Below are 22266 nucleotides of genomic sequence, written 5' to 3' on the forward strand. Positions count from 1 at the left end.
ACTGTCTCAGCAACCGCCGCAGCGCGAGCCCCACGCTCCTCCTCAACCCCCCTCTCCTTTCCAGCCGAGTTGCGCCTGCGCACTAGAGGCCGCCTGGGAAGCTTGTGGGCGGGGCCAAGTGACGCAGCCTGGTGATGCAAGTACGGCGGCTGTGGAGTTCGGCCGGCTTGTGACTCTCGCCGAAGTCTCCTCAGGGATGGAGTACGTAGACCAATCGGCCCGCTTCTTAACGCCCTATGTGGGGAGCGGCGGCCGGCTGCGGAGGCTGATGCCCTGGGCGCTGCTGGGCCTTATGCTGAGCGGATCCTTCGTGAAGGAATGGACTCCGCTACCCGAATCCTACATGAGCAACAAGCGCAACCTGCTCAACATGTGAGGGACCTGGGGCGGGGCCTCGGTCTAGCGGGGGCACTTGATTGACAGGCTTGGAGAGCGGGTAGTTCCAGGGTTGGAGAACCACTCAATCTGGGCGGGATGGTAGGGGGAGAGGTCATCTTTTGGTGGGAGAGCGAGGATAATGTTCAGGGATTTTCTATTCCTTTTTTGAAGGGGGTGGGGATACCATTGATGTCAATGAAGTTCTTGCTCTCCTACTTTAAGAAGGATCAGGCGGACTCCCCTAAGGGTGATAAAGCATGATAAAGCAGACATGGGCAAGAAAAAGTGGCTGAAAGAAATTAAAATGTAAGAGAAAACTATTCACGAAACCAATATAGTATTATTTTTTATTTTTTTATTCATTTATTTACTATGTTTATATCCCACTCTTCTCACCCCAGAGCAGCTTACAAGTTATATGTACATACAATATTTTATATTATTAGCATAGCACAATATTAGTATTATATATTACTATATTGTACTATACCACTATACTGCAATATTATTAGTAATATTACATGTAATATATATTATTATATTGTATTACATTATGTTATCAATATTATATGTATATACAATATATTTTATTATTAGCATAGCACAATATTAGTATTATATATAACTATATTGTACTATACCACTATACTGCAATACTATTGGTAATAGTACATGCAATATATAATATATAATTATAATATAAGAATTAGTATATAAGAATAGGGCCATAGATCCTATCATCATGAAAGGAAGGTTTTTCCTTTCCTCTTTATCTCTCAAACCACCTGAATTCATCCCTGAGAAAAAGGCCTATTTGAAAAGGGAGGGAGAATAATTAAAAGTTATCAACCCTTGTCTGTGATTGAGCATGGAAAATATTGCTTACATGCACCTAAGTTCACTTTGGCTGCACCCAGACTGAGTAAAAGGAGTAGAAAGTCCTTTTCCTTCCAGTTCTTTACAATTTTATTTTGGAGATTCAGGGCCTCATCACACTAGAGCTTGGATTCATTTTCAGTCCACTTTAAATCCACTTTAGGGAGGGGGCTTTAAACAGCTCAGCCAGCCAGTCCTGGACCTCACCAAACTACAAACCCCAGAATTCTGCAGGAGGCAGAAACAAGATTTAAAGTGGATTCATGCTCTAGTGTGATGAGGCTATCATACATGTTTTCCTTAGGCCAGAATAGCTGACCAAAGGCTCCTGGTATGATCACAGGCTTTTGTATCAGCTCTCCAGGTCAGTTTATTTTTATCCCAGTATCATGCTGAAAAAGAACAGAAACAAAATATGAAGATTTTCTGCCTACCTGGATTCACCCCTACTTTAGAAATCAAATCCAAGCCAGTGTTTAGGGCATTGGTGAGAGGAGCATATTGAGCTTGAATCGCCTGATATTAGATAATGAGAATATTTCTTTAACTGAAAATACAAGTAAATGAGGTTTTTTAAAAACCATATTTTACTGGGCTAACTGCTATAGGGCAGTACTTATAGAAACAATGTTTCTCAGCTCTCTGATTCTCTGTTAGGAATTGTGGGAGTTGGAGTCCAAAACACCTGGAGGGCCCAAGTTTGCCCATACCTTCTCTATACTGTAGAATTAATTCAGTTTGCCAGCACTTGCCAACTGCTATGGCTCAATGGTATGGAGTCCTGAGATGTGTAGTTTGGTGAGGCACCACCGCTCTTCAGCAGGAAAGGCTAAGGGTCTTGTAAGACTACAACTCCCAGCATTCCCTAGCTTTTCAAGTGGTGTCAAATGGCATCAATTCTACAGTGTTAATGCAAGCATATCCTAAAGGTCATTTTATACCCAGATTTTAAAAATTGTTTTATACATTTTTACACAAAAGTTTGTGTGCATCAAACCACCACAAAAGAAAAGTATCACTATGTCAGCCACCTGTATGGGCAATTTTTGAGCATTTTCAGCCTTTGGGATTCTTGATAAGGGATGCTCAAACCATGATGATGATGATAATAATAATACAGGTTGAGTATTTTTTTTAGGACCTGAACTGCTTTAGATTTTAGATTATTTTAGATTCTGGAGTACATCTATTTGTAGAAATGTACATAATGAGATATCATGGAGATGGGACCCAAGTCTAAACTTGAAATTTGTGTATACACACACCGGCTAAAGGAAATTTTATGCACAGAAGTTTGAAGTATTTTGTGCATGAAAAAAGGTTTCAGCACAATGAACCATCAGAAAAGAAAGGTTTCAGCTCTCCATGTGGACAATTGTGGATTTTATGGTTCTGGATAAGGTTGAGTATCTCTTATCCCAAATGCTTGGGTCCAGAAGTGTTTCGGGTTTTGTAATATTTGCATATGTATGTATAATGATATAAATTGGATATGGGATCCAAGTCTAAACATGAAATTCAACCATTAGAAAGCAAAAAGTGTCATTAATCTCAGCCACTCATGTGGACAGTTTTGGAGCATTTGGGATTTCCAGATGAGGAATACTCAACCTGTACAGTAAAGTGACAGTTCTTAAATATATCAGGAATTCCAAAGCAGCATGAAGACACCAGTTGTCATATACATAACACAAATAGTAGCCCTAATAACTTATTTCAATAATGGATTTTCTCTGGAGTTCATGCCTTTATGAAACTGGGTCCATACTGCTTAGTTTTATCTACAATGAGTAGCAGTGACTCTGGAGAATTTCAGGCAGGGCTCTTTCCCAAGCTGAAAACTGCAATACAGTCAAGCTGTGTTCTTTTATATATAAATTGTATGCTTTACATTAAGGTATAGCTTCATCTCTAATTCAGGTTGGGGCCACATATTCTACTCCTAACCTAGATGGAAGTTCAGGCCCATTTGATCCTAATTATCTTTTGGCTTGGCTAAAACTAAGTACAGTAGAGTCTCACTTATCCAAGCCTCGCTTATCCAAGCTTCTGGATTATCCAAGCCATTTTTGTAGTCAATGTTTTCAATATATCGTGATATTTTGGTGCTAAATTCGTAAATACAATAATTATAACATAACATTACTGCATATTGAACTACTTTTTCTGTCAAATTTGTTGTATAACATGATGTTTTGGTGCTTAATTTATAAAATATAACCTAATTTGATGTTTAATAGACTTTTCCTTAATCCCTCCTTATCCAAGATGTTCGCTTATCCAAGCTTCTGCCAGCCCATTTAGCTTGGATAAGTGAGACACTACTGTATATTTGTCAGTACAGGCAGTCCCCAATCTATGAACAAGATAGGTTCTGTTGATTTGTTCTCAAGTTGAACTTGTATGTAAGTCGGAACAGGCACATTTTAAAGTGTAATTCTAGCATGTGTGTGTTTCAGATAGCATAGGGAAGAGTTAACACCCTTGTGTTTTTTTGCTGCCTGTGGCCCTGTTCAGGAGATTTTAAGTAAATCAGATCTAATTTGCCAAATAGTCACTGTTGAATGTTTTTATGTTGAATGTTTTTGTATTGTGGAATGATATTTTAAATTGTAAGTCGCTCGGAGCACTCTGGTAGAGAGCGACTAATTAAGAAAAAAAGTGAAGTGAAGGATAGATGAGAAAACTTCAGTGGAGACATGTTTCGCCATGATCGCTCCTTCAGGAGTGGATTTTCCTTCTGAGGAGTTGATTTCACTCACTTTCTGTTGTCTCACCCCCCCTTCTTAACTATAAGTTGTTTGTAAGTTGGATGTTTGTAACTCAGGGACTATCTGTACTTGATTGCTTTTGAAATCTGAAATAAAATCAGATTATTAGATTTTATTAGAGGAGCATCAAAAAGAGTGGTAGGTATTTACATAAGTTTTTCCATCAACACTCCATTTTAGAAATTCAGGGATAATCAAATAGGATTAACAGTCTGGATGGTATTATTTAGTAATATCAGTGGCTAGAATTCTAAATCCTGACGGTTTCTGTTCATTTTCTTGTTGGCAGCTATTTTGTCAAGTTCGCTTGGGCCTGGACACTCTTTCTGCTCTTGCCTTTTATCAGCATTACCAACTACATTGTCACCCAAAATGCTCTGTCCGTGGCTCAGCGTCTCAGTACTCTCCTGGTTGGCACTGCCATCTGGTATGTGTGCACAGGGCTGTTCCTTCACATTGAAGATGTCACAGGCGTCTGTTACAGTTCACCAGCACTCGACCTTCTGCACCAGGAGCATTCTAGCAAACTTCTGTGCCGTCAAGCTGGTGGCTTCTGGCATGGCTTCGACATCTCGGGACACTGCTTTCTCCTCTCCTATTGTACTCTGATGATCATGGAGGAGATAGCTGTGATGCAGAGCATGAAAACCTCCAAGGGGTTCAGACTGCGCAACGTGATCAATGGCTTATTCCTGGCCTTAAGTTGTTTGACCCTGATCTGGATTTGGATGTTTTTAACTACTGCCATATATTTCCATGACTTTTCTCAAAAGTTATTTGGCACCTTTGTGGGCATGTCTGCTTGGTATGGAACATATAGATTCTGGTACCTGAAACGTTTGTCTCCTGGACTTCCACCCCAAAGAACTGCTTTGAGTTCCCAAAAGTATAACCGTAGCTTATAGAAACAATTTGTGGCTGAGATTTCCATTTCAAGAGTATCCATTATTTAATAAATGAATGTTAAAGGCTGTTATTAACAAATATATTTAAAGAATGGAGTAAAAGACCAAATATTTTTTGTGCTTTAACAAAAAGCTGATTTCTAGGTAACTGATGGGAAAGTTGGTAGCCACCCTGTCCCTTTGGGGAGAGAGGGCGGGTTAAAAATAAACATTTATTATTATTATTATTATTATTATAAAATCCTGTTGTTGGAACACTACTAGTTACAAGATGAATAGTTAACTTTTTGGCTAGCTTGTTGAAAACACTAATTATCATATAGGTAGTGGAATCTAAATTGCACTAACATGGGGTGGGGAACTATTTTATACACTGACTGTAGACTAGCTTATGAAATAAACTAGTTTCATTCAGTAAGAAATAATAAAAACTCAAAGGTTTTGCTGCAGAAATAGTACCAGGGGAGGAGGGAGCCAAATTTTCTGGTGAAGGAAGCTTCTCAGCTGAAGACCTATCTATACTGGCAAGTATTTTGTATCTGCTTATCTTTGTTCAGTAGGATTTGAGTCAAGGTAAAGCTTTTTGGAAATTCTTTTGTTAGGCACCAATGTGTCTATCTAAGGAATGGCTGCCAGATGAGTCAATAGTAATTTTTGTCATTTGTGTATTAACAGAATATACATTTAGACATAAAACAGCTCTTCAAATGTGGGGGCTTTTTGTATATCAGAAATTTTCAGTCTTTTGCTATTCGGCTATTTTATCACACCGCCACAAGTTGCCTTTCCAAATCATTTTCTTTCAACAAAGTGGCTTGCATCACTCTTGCTAGAATGTATTTCTTCATCTTATTCAAATGTCTCAAGTGTGTTGACATGTTTGCAGGAGTATAATGCATCTCACTGTTGCAACATTAGCAATCCTTGGATTCTTGTAAAATCCTGGCATTGCTTGCAAAGTCATGGCATTTACTTTCTTTATAAATTATCATAATTAATTGCATTCAGTTTTGCAGCAGTAGTGCTCTTTGAATAACCTGATATAAAATGCTTTATTTGTATTGATCTTTATTGCCATCCTTTAGCATGGAAAAGTCCATAAATAATCTTTCTTTATGTTCCCTTCCCCATAACAAATGACAGTAACTTAAATTTGCATGCACACTCCTGCTTTCACTACCTTCCCTATTTTTTGTACTTTATCTGTGTGAGACCTCTGCATGGAATAAGAAATGCAATCATATTTGATTCTTTTTAAGACTCTAGCTTTAACAAATGGTGCTGTTCTGTATATTTTGTCCAGAAGCCTATGGTACGTATTTCTGAGCTTCTAGTATGTGTAGAATCGAAAGGCACAAAGTTTGCAACTACTATTCTAATTTTAAAAATAGTACTATAAAAGTCATGGACTCTGCTCCACAGTTTTCAATAAGTTTGTCTAAAAACTGACATCTTCAGTTCTAAAAGGGATAAGGATATTTCAGTAACTTTCTCAAGTATTAAATTGGTATATTGTGTGTGACTTGTGGCAAGGTAACTAGTCTAAATTCAATTGTTAGTTTCAATTAAATCAGTTGAACATACATAAATATTGTTCTAACAAATTCCCATTGATTCAGGGAGGCAAAATTCAGAATTAACCATTGAATTTATCTCTCAGCAGCTCATACATTGACAGATATGCGACTTTACATTTTGCCATAGTCCTAAACATAATTATATGGATGTTTCTTCCGAAGTGATCCAGTGGATGTATGACATATACACCTGCTAAATAGGATTTTTAAGGCCATATTTGTCTCATCTGTTCTGCTTGTCAAATCATCTAACTTGCTTTTTAAATAAAGAGTGTAAACATTACAGGTACGTTACACATTTTGATAGAACACAGCCACAATGTTTAGTATTCTCTGTGATTAAGATGGTTGTGCAAATATGGCTTTGTGCTATGAACAGGGCTCGTTTACATAGCCCAATATTTCTACATGAAAGCCATTCTCATCCATGTCCGTGTCCATAATCTGGGAACAAAGAACACCAGGCATTTCATTGGCCCAAATGCCAGCTGTTATGGCAGTAAGATAATGTGATAGGCAGTGGGAATCATTGCAAGGGCCAAATGAAATTATGGGTTTCTAAAAGTGACCATCCCAGATTGATTATGCATCTGGGGAGATGAAAGTAGATTCTGCTTGCTTTATATGTTTGTAAAATGTCTTGTAGAATCATCAAATAAAAGGGTTTTTTAAATCTGAAATTTTTAGAAATTAGACCTGAACAAGGTATTTTGACAGTTTTTATTACTGTGGCTGTACTGTCTACAGCCAGTTTGACCAGATGACACATAGTGGCCATAGCCCTTTATGTGCCAAGCTCTTTCTTGCCTTTTCCTTGTGTGAATTAGGGAGGATCACCCCAAGCAGCTTGTAGGTAGAGAAAATATGCTGAGTGAGGATATTAAGTGCTGATCCTAAGTACTGAATGTATTTCCGTTTGCTGACATCTAATGGTATTATAAGCAGTAAGCCAATATATGCTTGCTTTAATATTCATTTTTAATATCCATTTTGTGTTGTATTTTTAAAAGGTTGCATAAACATCCCTTCATTTATTAAGCACATTCATTTTTATGAATGCTTAATTGTTTTGATTGTGTATTAAATATTATGAAACTAGTTGTGGAGTTTAGCTATATCTGATGCATCAACATAGGTTATCAGCTAAATTCTTCCATGATGTTTTATCTTTCAGGCAATACAGGTATCTGATACAATACTGCTTCATGTCTGTTATTTTGTCGCATTCTCCATGATTGAACAAATCAACTTTAATTAATAGCTGCAACAGTGAATGCAACCATCCAGCAATCGTCCTTATGTATTACAATCTATACGTCATGTCTTATGGTAATATTCTTATCAGAATATTTTGGAGGGGAATCTCATTTATTTTATTAGTATTTCCTTCCAAGTAAAGTATTAGAGGTATATAGATTACACTTTATATGCATTTTATTCCTGCCAAAACGGCTTCTCGTTTCACAGTGTTAACATTTATTGTTTTTAATGGAGAGCAAATTAGCTGTCCTGCTGAAACTGGCCGTCTGCATGAAGATTTGGAAATAGAAATTAACTCCTTCTGCACACATAGGGTTTTGAAGAAAAATAAAGAAACTTGTATTCATACATTGTTTTACTTTAGAGTGTCAGTCTTCAAACTGCTTTTCCAAAATAGGAACTGAATCCTATTATTGAAGTTACATGTGGGTGGCTTGCCTTTGAAAACTAATTAAAAGCTTCTGTTATTTGACCCTGGTGCATGAAAACTGATTAGAGTTTGCTATTCACTTCTCCGGCTGCTTTCTGTTATTGAACAATTTGCACTGAGTTCTAGAGCATAAACAAAATGTAAGGTATTTTGTATTACTACTTTTTAGTACTATGGGGTTTTGCTTGACTTAAAATAGCTAATCTATATATGAGAAGTATTTTTTAAAATGTTTTACAGGTAACAAATGAAACTGAGTTCCAATAGTGGGACAGAAATCCTGCACTTTTGCATGAATAGAAATTGCAGCTGAACCTAAAGTAATTGCAGTTACTTAGAAATAAGCCTGTTGACTTCACTAGGGTTCACCTGCAAGTGTTTATTCACTATCTTAATAACTGGTAATCTCATAGTAGGAATCCTGCAACATACAGCTGCAGGAAACCTAGCATGGGTAAAGTATGTATATGTGGGAAGGGTACATGCTTCAGTACTGTTTTCTCAATAAGTGTCTTGGTTTTGGCATAAGCACCTTTTTATTGAACAAACAAATACCTTGTGTTGTATGGGGAGGCTTACCCTCAATACACTGTTGGGAGTTATATTTTTATTTTAATCCTGTGCCTTTAATTTGTTTGACATGGCCATATAAAATCCAGATCATCTGCTCTGAACTGGATTATATGGTAGTGTAGATTCATATAATCCAGTTCAAACCAGGGAATGTGGATTATTTTAGTTTTCCCATATACCTCACAACCTCTGAGGATGCCTGCCATAGATGTGGGCGAAACGTCAGGAGGGAATACTTCTGGAACATGGCCATACAGCCCGGAAAACACACAACAACCCATTATGTTAATTATGTGGTAATGTTCCTTTTTTTACAGTAGGTCTGACATTAACTTTACCATTTCTTTTACACTGATCCAACAAAAGCACTCAAAGTTTTATGGGATGGAATCGGTAGCCTAATCTTGGAAAAAAGTGGTGGAGTGGAATCTAAAGCCACCAAGAGTTTCTGTAAAAGATTAGAAGGCCAGTGGCATTCTTGTAAATCAGGAATGAAGAGCGTGCGGCCCTCCAAATGCTGTTGAGCATTGATGTCCAATAATCCCAGCTGATTTCACGTATGATAAAAGATGCAGTGAACAATAGTTCACCAATAACTGCACTGTCACATTTTCCCTGTTCCTTTGCAGACTAAGAGCTTACCTGTTAGCTTGTAGATCAGGACAACAAAAGTCCAATTCTGGGAATTCATGTGACTTTTCAAGTCTTTTTGGAGCCTCAAATCTTCCAGTTTCCCTGACCTTTTGGCCACTTCTGGGTTGGTTTGTGTTTTTCCTTCTCCCCTCCCTCCTCCTCCTCCCAATCTGAGATATCTCAAGACCATATTTTCTTCATCTCCAGGCTTACCAAAGTTACCCACCAATACTGAAAACTCATAGCATGTTTGTTTACTGTAAGTAAAACTGATCAGAGTCAATATGATATAGTGGTTCACATTCTGGACTAAGACTACAGGTTCAAATCCTTCCTCAGCCATAGAAACCTGTTGGGTGATAGACTTGCTGCCTAAGAGGAAGGCACTGACAAACCTCAAAATAAATCTTACCCCAAAAAAAGCCTGTGAAAGAGTTGCTATTTGTCAAAATTGAGATGAAGGCACATAATGAAATTAAAACTCTATCGAGCTCTGCTGAAAGTGATGCAGGTGGTACTGAATTTAGACTCATACCTGTACACTGCATTTGCTCTTGAAATCAGGCCCCAAACTGGACCGTTTTGTATGTGACACCTCAGTATTTACAATATATGCATGCTGCCATCACATGTATTGCGGCTGTTAGGTTTAGAATTTGACCTTTACAAACCATGGAGCTCCCACAGCCTAAGACCAACTTAAATTGCTGATGGTTGGGAAATGTAATTTCCTGCTGGCAGTGAAAGAAGGAATAATTTATATATTCTCTGTGATGATGAAAATAGTGACTTGAAGCAGCTCCCTCTCCTCAGAAAAGGCACCAGGCAGAGGAACAGATTATCACAGAAGATTCAGACAACAGCTGTTGGTCTTTTCTATTTTAAGGTTGGAAGTGAAGGGGAGAAGAGGGGAAACATTTTTCATTGCAACGATAACAAGTTCCAAAAATATTCAATTTGACCCACGTATAACTGAAGTAGGACTTGAAGAATAATGTTGCAAGTGTATTTTAATTAAGGATAGCTTAATGGGTGCCCCGATTTCTTTTTGTGGTAAATTTAGAATCTGTCTAGCCTTTTGAACAAATGTCATATCTCTTCAAAGGACAGCTGAACCCTGTAGTTGTGACTTGTCGAATAAAGCTTACAGAAGTTGCACAGAAGCCAGGGGAACAGAAAGATTGGCTACTCTGTGTTAATTCCAATCATGAGTGGAGATTCGGAAACCAAGCATTTTGTGTCTGCCGTTGACTATCATTACAAATGCAAAAACAGAAAAAGGTTGGTGGAAATAAAATTCTGGGGTATAACAGAAGAACTAGGAAGCAAAGAAAAGATTAAGCAAGCAACATTAAAGATGAACCACAAACCATAAATCACAACAGAAACAATAATGCAGAAAGAAAATGAAATTGTGAGTTTAATCAAAGCCACAATTCTACTCCCAAACAGAGGTTGGACTACTGCTGGTTGTTAGATGCGTGGAGATATAGTGCAATTGAGTAACTTATCTAAATATTACCCACAGTCCAGCAATTGGAGAAACTAGTAAAACATGTCCTCTGGTGGATCAATCACTTTCTCAGCCTCCCCATTTTCTCTCAATTTGTGTGTTTTCATAATAGTGAAACCTAAATGGCATTTTGGGGTTGCTATTTTCCCCTGACTTACTGATGGCCAAAGCTGGAATGAAGATTTGTGTGGAATCCACCTCTGCTTCTGGTAGCTTTCAGAGTAACTTTGCTTTGCCTCAGGAGAGAGTTCGGAACTGATCTGAAAAAGTACCAGGTTTTATCTGTCTCTAATGAACAACCCTACTTTTCACATCCTCAACTGTGTGATTGAAAAGGATGACTACATGAAGATGACTTGTTCTTTGCATGTTTTGCAAGAGAACCTTCCAATTCATCTTATGTAAGAAATGGCATCTCTTGCAAATACGATTCTAAAAAAATACAGCACTTGGCCACCTGATCTTTGAGCAACAGTAGAGGAGATGGCTGATTTCATTCTTTATAACCAGTCTCCTCCCCGGTGAACTCTGAAGGGATGCATTCTGCCATACTTCTGATTGGCTATTTTGTAAATAAAACAAGAATTGTATTGGAGATAACCAGATGTCTATCTAGACCAGCATCTTGTTTTCTGCAGTGTCCTATGGGAAAGGTACAAACAGGACATAAGAGCAACAGCAGTTTCATTGTATTTTTCTTTAGCAACAAGTATTCAGAGACATGTCAGTAATCCTGGAGGCTGTATACAGCCAATATGAGAAATAGCCACTGATCTTCCATGACAATGGTGACTACTACTCATTTCATTGACATGTAACTGGAACCTTCATTTAGTGGAGTTTCATCTGCCATAATAGAAAGGGAGTAAATTACCAATAAATGTGGACTGAGAATGTGCTCCAGCAAATTGTGTTGATGAAACTTGTCTTTGTGAAAGCAAACCACAGTGATCTGAGAAGCTTTAGGAATTTTAGGAACATTGTTTTTGGACTAGAATCCCCAGAATGTGGAGCTTTTGATAGTTGTAGTCCAAAAAGAAACAGTTCCTACCTTAGCTATTACACTACTGAACAACAGTGTGAATAAAATTTACAAGAGATGCAATTTATTGTCACCTACCCTTTTTGGTAGGCCAAATGAAAGTTAGTTTGGGGAACCTGGACGAGTTGAAGGCTATAATAACAGTCTTGAAGACTTTGCTTTCTAGAATGAGACATTCCATCCTGTCTAAGAATCGTATCTCTAAATGGATGTCTTAGTCTTTGCAATCTAATATATGGTGGCCAGATATGATTAGCTTGAGGAGGAGAGGAAGGTATGCTGCATGTACTCAGAATCACCTTGATTTTTTTCCATTTCTTCCTAAACAGGAATTCAGAGTGCTTCCAGATTAAGAGTTCCTGGTGTTACCAGGTAAAAGACTTGGTGCATCTATTCCATGTTAATGGATTATTGGAAGGAAGGAAGAAGGGAGAAGTTTGTTACAAGTTGAAGGCAAACATTTCTTAACTTGTGAAATTCTGTGAATGAGACCAGGCAACTGAATGAGAATATTGCTATCTAGACGCACTCTTGGTCATGGCTTACAGCTCAAAGATGAACACCGAGACTGTTTAAACAGAAAGGAAAGGCACATAAGCACACATATACACAACTTTCTTTTGGAAATGAGTCAACTGGAGCTGAAAACATTTCAAAATATAAAGCCATTTCTCCTCCCATATGGTTTATTTAGCTTCTTGGAGGTGTTTTTTTAAGCATGAGTAGCAGTGGTGCTTGTTATTCTTTCCAACATGCAAAAGGCACAAGAAAGTGAGAAATGTGATTTTTCTGTGCAAAGTGTTCCTAAGAAAAAATACACAGGAAGAAAATGATTGGGGGGAAAAACTCCCCAAGGAGAAAACAGAAAAAAACAAAACAAAAGTCCTTTCGATTTGGTTCAAACGCATGGGAACAGTCACATTCTTAGAGTCCAGAAAGGCTCTGTTGGTGAATGATGCTTGGCAAATTCATGAACGAAGCTAGAGGCAAACTCCTCATTAAGACAGAAATTCATCTGTGAACTTAAGGATTACAATCAGAAAAAAAACCCACTGGTCATTAGCTGTTAAGATAGCAATTAAAAAATTAAAAAAATTGAAGTAGAAAGTGGATACATTCTAAGCGTAGGTTAATAAAAATACTGGATCCAATGGAAATGATGATACAAAGAGAGAGACACATTCACAAATAACTCATTTCCACCTTAAGCTATAACTTCACAAAGTTATGTGATCATGTCCTTTCTATTTCTGTTTGCTTACTTTTAAAGACTTTCTCTCATCATCACAACACCACAATAGCTCCTAGATGAGAATAAAGTCCCTGCTACTTGCACTTGTGAAACAAAATGTGCTATGTGGTCAACAGACATTTTGGGGGGAAATAATGTAAAGATATAGAAGAGAACCCCATGTTTCAATTTTGTGTTGCGGGGGTTTCCATATCTTTTCCGATGGCATTTGCTTGTGCTAAAGGGCAGTTTTATTCTACAGTGGTTTGTGCACAGCAGTAAACACACCCACTGTTGACAGTTTTATAATATGTAAATCTAAAAAAAGGCATTGTACAAGTTGAATAATTTTTGTTGTTGACTCGCTTCCTTGCGGTATAAGTTTTCTACTTCTAGACTATGGAATGTTACATTAACAGTATAGTTATTCATATTGGTTTCAAATTTCATTACAGTTACTGAAGATTCATCATGGTTTCACACAGCACAGAGACACCAAACTAAACATCAGTACAGCCAGCATTAGATGTATTTTTTCTTTAGATACCAATAAGCAAAATACCCCATCCCGCCTAGAGATCCCATGAGGAAGGAGGCTCCAAAAAAGGATGGAGGTTTCCGTTTGACTAGCCTGAAGGCATTGGGTACCACTGCCGAGAGGAGGGTGGTGTGTATGTCTCCCAAAACTTTCCTGAAAGCAAAGCGTTTTTGTATCCTTTCAAAGAAGTTCTGTAGGTTGGGTCTGCTGCCATCTTCCCAGTATTTCTTAGAGAGTCCTAGAAACTTGAGGCGGTGCAATGTGGCTCCCAGCAAGACATCAGCCAAGGTGAATGCGCATCCACAAAGCCAGAGCTCACACTTCTGCCCTGGAGAACAAAACCAGAATGGAAACAATATGTTAAAATGTTATATCCCATTTGGCTACTGATACAAAATTCCCACTCCATCTTCAATTGACTTCTGTTTTGCTCAAATTAAATAGGTTTCTCATAATAGATTAATGGTGGCAACTTGGTCACTGTTAGCAGCTTTGGGGAAAAAATCATTTTGCTAGGTCCAAGGCTGTATCTACACTGTAGAATTAATGCAGTTTAACAGCACTTGAACTTCCATTAATAAATACTAGAGAATCATGGGAGTTGTCGTTTTCAGGCTCTTTAGTCTCCTCTCCCAAATAGTACTGGTGTCTCACCAAACTACAACTCCCATGATGCTCTAGAATTAATCCATGGCAGTTAAAGTGGTGCATTGATTTTATAATGTAGATCTACTAGATGCACCCCAAATCATATTGCCCACCAAATTTTATTCAAATCACAGCCAATAGCACTGTGAATCTTGCAATATGGTAACCAGCAACCTAGACTTAGACTAATTGATATATTATGCTATCATATTTTATGATAGTTAGATTGAAATTAAAATTGGTCAGTCTGTCAATGAACTATAAGTATTTAGTAATGTGTTACAGGAAAATAGCATTAGCTGACAACAGCAAAAAAAAAAAAAGATATGGCAGAGCTTAATTTTCCTGCTGCACAGTCCTTCCCCTTCTGATCTCAGCAGAAAGTGATGGATCTACTGTGACTGAACAAGCTACAGTTTTAATATAAGCAGCAGACTTTGAAGATAGTGAAGCCATCCATCATAAAAATCTTCCTGATCATCCATAGCAGCTCTAGTATGTATGGGCCAAAAGTCACTTGAGTCACAATCTTGAGGAGATTACATAAACTTTTTAACAAAAACCTTTGTTTATCACTTTTATAATATAAAGCAACATACATAGAGAAATGCATAAGCACAAATGCAAAATAAAGCTACAACGACAAAAAATAACTCACTAAAAATGGGGAAAGGAAAAATACATGGCTCTCAACTACCCTGTTGATGGTTATAACTGCTCCTTTATCCTACTTCCTTTAATTCCCCCCCCCCCCCCCACACACACACAGCCTAGTATTCTTCCAAATCCAGTAGTTTATCTAAAATACAATCAATGATTGCCAATCCTGTTTAAAATTAATTAACAATTTTCTTTGGTAATAATCAATTTGTGCATTTTGGCGAAATCATACGTACATTTTCAACAGCCAATCTTGGATTAACAGAATAGCACTTTCACTTCTGTGCATAAAGCACTCCTTCGACTTTAGTCATATACTGGAAAATTATTCTACATCTTATGTCACGCTGAACATCAATCAATTCTAGATGGAAGAGTTCTGGTTTCAACTGAATTTCAACATTCAAAATGTCCTCTATTCAATTATGTATTTCAATGTGAAACATCCTTGCTTTATCACATGTCCAATAGAGTAGATTATGTAAACAAATCATATTACATAGGGGGCCGGGCTGTGGCGCAGCTGTTGAGCAGCTGCCTTAAATCACTCTGACCATGAGGTCATGAGTTCGAGGCCAGCCCGTGGCGGGGTGAGCACCCGTCAATTAAAAATAAAAAATAGCCCCTGCTCGTTGCTGACCTAGCAACCCGAAAGATAGTTGCATCTATCAAGTAGGAGATAAGGTACCACTTATAAAGTGGGGAGGCAAGATTAACTAATTTACGACCTGGAATGAGGAAGTGCCGTCAGTGTGGATGATGAAGCAGCTGCTCCCCCCTGTGGCCAGAATCGAACATCCCCTCAGAAGAAGGTTAACTTGCCTCTGCGTGTGTCTCTCAGTCTCTGTTTGATGTGTTTATGGGCATTGAATGTTTGCCCTATGTGTGTTATAATGTGATCCGCCCTGAGTCCCCTTCGGGGTGAGAAGGGCGGAATATAAATACTGTAAATAAATAAATAATAAATTAGCACAATTCCTTACATTATAGGATATTCCTAATTAATGTTGCTTCTGCTGGTGAAGTGAAGCACCAAAAATGTTAATTTTGGTGGAACACCAAAAATGGTAATTGCACTGGGAATTTGCTTCATTCTACAAAGTCTTGAAATCTAGGTTAGGTTTCCAAGATTTTATCAGACACGGGTCAGTTTCAAGTGCTTTAATTATAAGGGTGATGAACTTTACCAGATATGAAAGATAGCTGAAATTCCCAGGAATAATAAAAACACATTCCAGGTGTGTGTGTGCACCATGTATGTTTCTGCAGAATTTTATTAGACATAATCCTGTCACTAATTATAGGGACAGTTCCAAGTTGTAATACTATGAAGACTTGCATGATGCAGATTCAAAGCAAGTGTTTAATACTCTTGTGCATACATTTTTATGCATTCAATGTCACATCTCAAAATAGCTTGTGTGACCCTCCCCTCTCACATTGCAGCATATTATACTCATAATTACTAGTTGGCTGTCGCTATGATGTCTGTCATCTTGGCACATTTAGTTACAGTTCCCTGCAAGCCTGCTTGGAATATTGCTTGCTAAAGAATAGATGTTGCTTGAGCTGTATGAGTCCTGATGCCTTTCAAAGCCACACAGAAAGCCCTTGTGCCCTTGAATACTCTGACAGGTGCAGTTATTAGAAATGCCGTGTTTGTGAAGAGAAGGGCTAATCTTGAATAGCCACTGCCTCTTCTGGCAAAGCTGTTGAAAATCTCTACTCTGAGTCAAGAGTTTCCTACGGTATGCTGAGAGCAATGTTTTATTTGGCTAGCATACTTCTACCAATTCTCTAAGGGCACCTCTTCTCTCAACGGGAGGGGAAGGTGCAGATGGGGTTAAAAGCAGCTGTGGGAGCTTTTTCAAAAGGGGGAAAATCTCCACGGAAAAAGCATCAAGAATTATATAAAACACACACCAAAAGACACAACCCTCCCATTGATGCTCTAAGACTGTAGGACATTTTAAGGTGATCTGGAAGGCATGATTCCAATAATTTTCAAACATCTTGTTTCTACCTTGCTTTCAAACATTCTCTTGTTCTGTTCAAGTCACTTGACAGCTCATGTGAATTTCCACCTCAACTCTCCTTCTCCTCATTCTTTTTCTGCCTCTCCTGATGCCTTCAACTCGTCTTTTCTGATGTCATCCTGTGCCTCTGTTTCCTCTTGCAAGAAAATGAATCATCTAGCCCTGGGCTTAGTGGGTCTTCTGTGACAGCGGAGGATGGATGCTGCCCTAAAGGTATGAAGGGCTATTTAGCTACAATTGGCTCAGCTGGGACAGCATCACAGCCATTCTCAGAACGCTGAGTACCTTGGGCTTAAGCAGCATATGGGGGTGGGTGGTGGTGGTTATTATGAGCACCTTAGGCAACTTGGGGGTGTCATTGAGGCTTTTGACTGCCACATCTTGTAGGGTAAAGATTGTTTAAGCAATCTCACTTTTTTCCTCAAAAACAACAAACAGAACTACTTGTCAATAGACAGAGAGCAAGTCTGTTGGATGATTACCCAAGCTGCCTGCCCAAAAGATGCTCATAATTTTATAGCAAAAGTGTAATTTCTATTGACGGGAAGGGCCCGGTAATTGGACCAAGAATTATCTTGTATTACTCTTATCTTCAACCTACGTGAGCAATGTAAGTGTTCTACCCAACCCCTCTTTTATATCTTTTCTGTCCATTTCCCCATACCAATATTACTGCTTTGCTTAGTGGACTTAAGCATATTCCTAGAAACATGACTCTGCCTTATGCCAAGTCATACCAATGGGTAATCTTGCCAAAATTCATTGGCAAAGGCACTCTAGGATTTCCGATGGCAGAAGCTTGTGCTGGGGAGATCAGAAACTGAACCTGGGACCTTCTGTTTATGAAGTATGTATTTTTCACATTCAGCTTTGACCTACAGGCTGAGTATCCTGTATCCAAAATGCTTGAGACTAGAAGTGTTATATTTTGGATTTTTAAAAAGATTTTGGAATATCCGTATTTGCATATTAAATAGATAAATAGATGTAGATATAGATATCTTGGCGTTTAAACACAAAATTAATTTACGTTTCGTATACAATTTACCTACATAGCCTCTCAGCATACTTAGGACAACAATTTATTTAGTAGCACAATGCATACCTTGATACTCAATTTTTCTCTTCTCCAGTTCCGCCTCAATCTGATCAAGTGCCATTGACAGTTCACCCAGGATCTTCTTCAAGTAGTTCACATTATCATGCTCCAGGATCTTGGCCTAAAAGAAAAACAACAGAAGACAGCTGACAGCACATTGTGGCTAGTACAGGCCACAAACGGGAAAGTCTTTGCTACAAACGTCTCTACTACAAACTTAACAAGCAGCCCACTCATTCCCTCTACCTCAGTTAAGTCAGCTGCAATATGCAAGAAAATAATATTCATTTAACTCATAATCTTTTTGTAAATCAAGGGGTGCTCCCTGATGAAACTGGCTCCCAGCTCAACTTCCCCAACATCATTTCTCCATTGCCTTCCCAGGTTGACAGCTAAGAATGCATCTACATTGTAGAATTAATGCAGTTTGACTCCTCTTGAAATGATACTGCTTAATGCTATGGTGTTGAGGTTTGGTAACGTTCCAGTCCTATTTGGCAGAGGAGGTTAAAGACTTAGTAAAACTACAACTCATAGGATTCCATAGCATTAATCCATGCCAGTTAAACTGGTGTCAATTATTCTGCATTAATTATACAGTGCAGATGCATCCTAAATTAGCTTTTTTTTAAAGCTTGACTTCCCATCAACCAATGTATTTTCTCCCTGCTCACCTTTCCAGCACAGGGAAGTTGAATTCATTGTAAAATCATGTACAAAAATGGCATTAGAGGCAGCAAAAGCAAGAGATGGTCCCAGACAGTATACAAAGATTTTTAGAACACTGCTTCTTTATTAAAGAAGGCATACTCATTTGGGTCTCACCGTATTCAGAGCCAGTGGTGAGCAAAGGAACAAGAATTTAGTTGGCGAAACTAACATCATGACGTCTGAATTGCTTCTTCTCCACTTCCACCCCAAGTTCTACAGGGAATGTATGAGAGACTCTTGCGGATACAAAATAAGCATCCAAGGCACCAACCAGGAATAATAGAGGCTACTTTTCAAGAGCTATCATTTTTTGGCACTAGAGTGGAAGAGCCCAGGGTTTCTCTCTGTCAGAATTTATTAGTATCCGTGGAAACTAGCAGGCTTAATAGTCCCTAAGGAAAGTATAACATCTGTCAAATTGCAAGCGGTTTCAGAATGACTTACTTCCCTTTCCTTACATATATCAAAGAGAGAAGGCTGCAATTTTTCAGGAGGATACAGGCAGGCAAGTGCTAGAGAGGTAGGGTGCTTGGAAAACCAATATCAGGATTTTTAAAATAGTGAACAGAGGTGAAGCTAGAAGTCTCTTTCTTGAAATTTACAATTACTTACATTTCCTCCCTCTACCCAAAACACAGTGATTGGATGTCACCTTGCAAAATATCTCCTAGGGTTAGAAAGTGGACTTACCAGTCACTCAGCCCTCCTCTCCTTCACTCAAGAGTGTTTTCAACAGAGAACACTGTCTTTTTTGGCAACTGATCTTGCTTCCTGAATAAACCTATCAGTGAGGTCTAGACAAGAAACTTTTGCCCCAGAAGCACCTGAACTGGTCTACTTTTCTGCAAACTTCATAGTTAAATCAAATCTGATACACATTCCCAGTATTAAACTCTCGTGCGGTTGATTTCAGCTATTGATTTTGTATAGAAATCTGTTGTAGTATCACAACCTTGATAAAATCACATTCTGCCAGGCACTTTCACATTTTCATGTCACCTCCAAATGTTGCTTGAATTGCCATGAGTAATCTCACCATGAGCTTCTTCTGTTTGGAAAGGTATGGCTCTGTTAGTTGTGGTTCATCATCATGGTCTAGCTTCATGAGATCTGAGCTCGCATTGACTAAATGTCCTGTGAACGTGAAAAAAGAATGAATTGCAATAAGATCTGTGACAGACAACTCTGTTCAACAATGGGGAGACTTTTAAAAAAATACCTTACCTGTCTGAGAAGTAACCATGTTTATTTGAATTAAATATCCAAATTCTTCAGCAGTTAAAGTTTTTTTGTAATAATTTTTATTGCTAACACATGGTTAATTTATATATTCAATAAAATCAGATTGGAAGAATGGGAGAAAATATGGAACTACAAGATCAGCAGTTAAAGTTAAAAAAGATAGATGAGTAGAAGTGCTGAATGTACCCACAGTTTCATTACACTATGTAACAACATTTGAAAAAAATGTTCCTTGTTTGAAAGTGTTATTTCCTGTTGAATTGTGTGGTACTTACTTTCAAAGTAGTTGCTATATTCTAGAAACTTCATTTTTGGGCTTCCACAAACTATGTCGAATTGATTGCGACTCTATGAGATATTCATTGGAAAACTATTGCAAGATGTGCTGCGGGGTGTCTCGCAAAGACATTTTTGCAGTTTAATAAACTTTTCCCATGTTTTTATGATAGAACCAATTAGGAATTACATTTATAACTCAGAAACAAAATTTGTGTTACATAATGATATCAGTCCATAGACTGGTTTTCAGAACAAGGTCTCACTACAATAACAGACATTACAGTTTTGTTTTTGTTTAACAATGGGAGACCCTTCTTATCCTGAGATGACATCATTTGAGAGTAAGTTGCCCGGAGAGCCATATGTTGCCAATTATATGCTGCCTTTTCTTTCTCTTTTTCTGCCACTATTCTTTTTGCTTTCATACTCATTTTTGCCCTTGGCAGAATGCTATTTGGCAGGCAGGTACAATGTGCGGCTCTCCATTTCGAGAATACATGCAGTTACCGGATTTGCCAGAAGTAGATGAATGGCAACTTTGTTTAGCATTTTAAACAAACTTTTCAAAAAAATTTCTAACTTCTTTATAAAAAAGACCTTCTGACCCTCTGGCCAGGCAGGCTGCTAGGAACAGGATAAGGACAGAGGACCCTTGCTAGAGGTTTAGATGGATAATTTAGTTTAGAAAGGACTTTAAAACCAGGCCAAAGACTGCACATGCCCCCAAAGAAGCAGGTTTCCAACCCACAGGACAAGGTTTAGGTCCTAGCATGTCTAATTAGGAGAGTGGACATAGTATAGTGGTTTGAGTACTGGACCAGGAGACTGAGAAATCATGTTTCAAATTCATGCTCAATCATGGAAACTCATTGGACAAATCACACTCGTCCCACCTGGATAAATATTGCCAAGAAAACTCCATGGTAAGTTCACTTTAGGGTCATCATACATTGGAAATGGCTTGAAAGTACAAGACAACTACAATCTCCAGTTAAATATATTAGGTAGCAGGCCTAGAAAAGATTTCTACCTGAGATTTTGGAGAACTATTACCATTTATAGTACTAATAGCAATTAATGCAGCAGGCCCTCCACTTTCGTGGGGGTTAGACATGGTCTGAAATATTGCTGGTATATGTCTGATGGTGCCCTATCCTGGATTAAAGAAAAGATTCCCAACATCGAGGAAAGGCATTAGTAAGAAGTTTAGCTCTGAATAAATTAGGCCAATAATGACTGGCATTACATCCTTCTCCTATCCTGACACAGCACTCCCCTTAAGCAATCATTTTTAATTCTCACGGCTTTCTTGGCTCAGCAAAACTAATAAATGGACTATAAATCAGCCTCTTTATTTCTTAGTACTAGTGACCAAGACCTTCAGAGCTACCCTGGAATGTTTTCCTTTCCTCCAGGGTGCATTTTATTGGGCAAAGCCAGAGGATACTGCTATTCTATAGTTCCACTTGGTAGATTTTTAAAAAAGAGATAATGGTTGTATCATTTTTAGAGAATGAAGTTTCGGCATTGATGGGGACAGTAATAATGTCTCACTTGAGTTCTTTCAAATTCTACAGTAAGAAATCTTGGTGATCTGATGATTTACTGAATCTTAGCCCCAGGATCTAAGGGAACCCAAATACCGAACTGACAGTAAGACTTACAAACACAATCCATTGTCAAGGGGAAATCAACCACTATTAGACTTGATGGAATTGTCTTCTAAGTTATGATTATGATGATGATGATGATTATCGCCACTTTTATCTTTTGATTAAGATGCAAAACAGTTCACAGCATTAAAAAGTACAATGCAAAAAAACTGGCTCATGATAAACTAGAAAGCAAAAGAAATATGAGGAAA

At 38.2% G+C, this 22266-nt stretch overlaps 2 protein-coding genes across 2 annotated transcripts in view; one reads left to right on the plus strand and one right to left on the minus strand.

Moving 5' to 3' along the window:
- Positions 1 to 110: 110 nt before the first annotated feature.
- Positions 111 to 8239, plus strand: fitm2 (fat storage inducing transmembrane protein 2). Its single transcript, XM_003220635.3, has 2 exons — positions 111 to 372; positions 4315 to 8239. Exons 1-2 carry the CDS (start codon positions 197 to 199, stop codon positions 4928 to 4930), a joined length of 792 nt encoding a protein of 263 aa, XP_003220683.1. The 5' UTR covers positions 111 to 196; the 3' UTR covers positions 4931 to 8239.
- A 4369-nt stretch (positions 8240 to 12608) lies between these two features.
- The window catches only part of gdap1l1 (ganglioside induced differentiation associated protein 1 like 1), a 47510-nt gene continuing 37852 nt past the window's right edge, over positions 12609 to 22266 (minus strand). The window contains exons 4-6 of the mRNA XM_003220609.4: positions 19918 to 20015; positions 18177 to 18291; positions 12609 to 14055 (exon numbers count right to left, since the gene is read on the minus strand). Coding sequence (XP_003220657.1) covers positions 13712 to 14055; positions 18177 to 18291; positions 19918 to 20015 — 557 coding nt within the window. The 3' untranslated portion in view covers positions 12609 to 13711. The remainder of the gene's footprint in view (positions 14056 to 18176; positions 18292 to 19917; positions 20016 to 22266) is intronic.

The sequence above is a fragment of the Anolis carolinensis genome, chromosome 4, assembly GCF_035594765.1.
Source record: "Anolis carolinensis isolate JA03-04 chromosome 4, rAnoCar3.1.pri, whole genome shotgun sequence".
NCBI classification, from domain to species: domain Eukaryota; kingdom Metazoa; phylum Chordata; class Lepidosauria; order Squamata; family Dactyloidae; genus Anolis; species Anolis carolinensis.

Bases quoted from the DNA above. Each gene is read 5' to 3' on its own strand.
- fitm2 (XM_003220635.3), top strand. From the start codon at position 197: ATGGAGTACGTAGACCAATCGGCCCGCTTCTTAACGCCCTATGTGGGG. The intron at 373-4,314 runs GTGAGGGACCTG...TCTTGTTGGCAG, and splicing joins AAGCGCAACCTGCTCAACAT to CTATTTTGTCAAGTTCGCTT.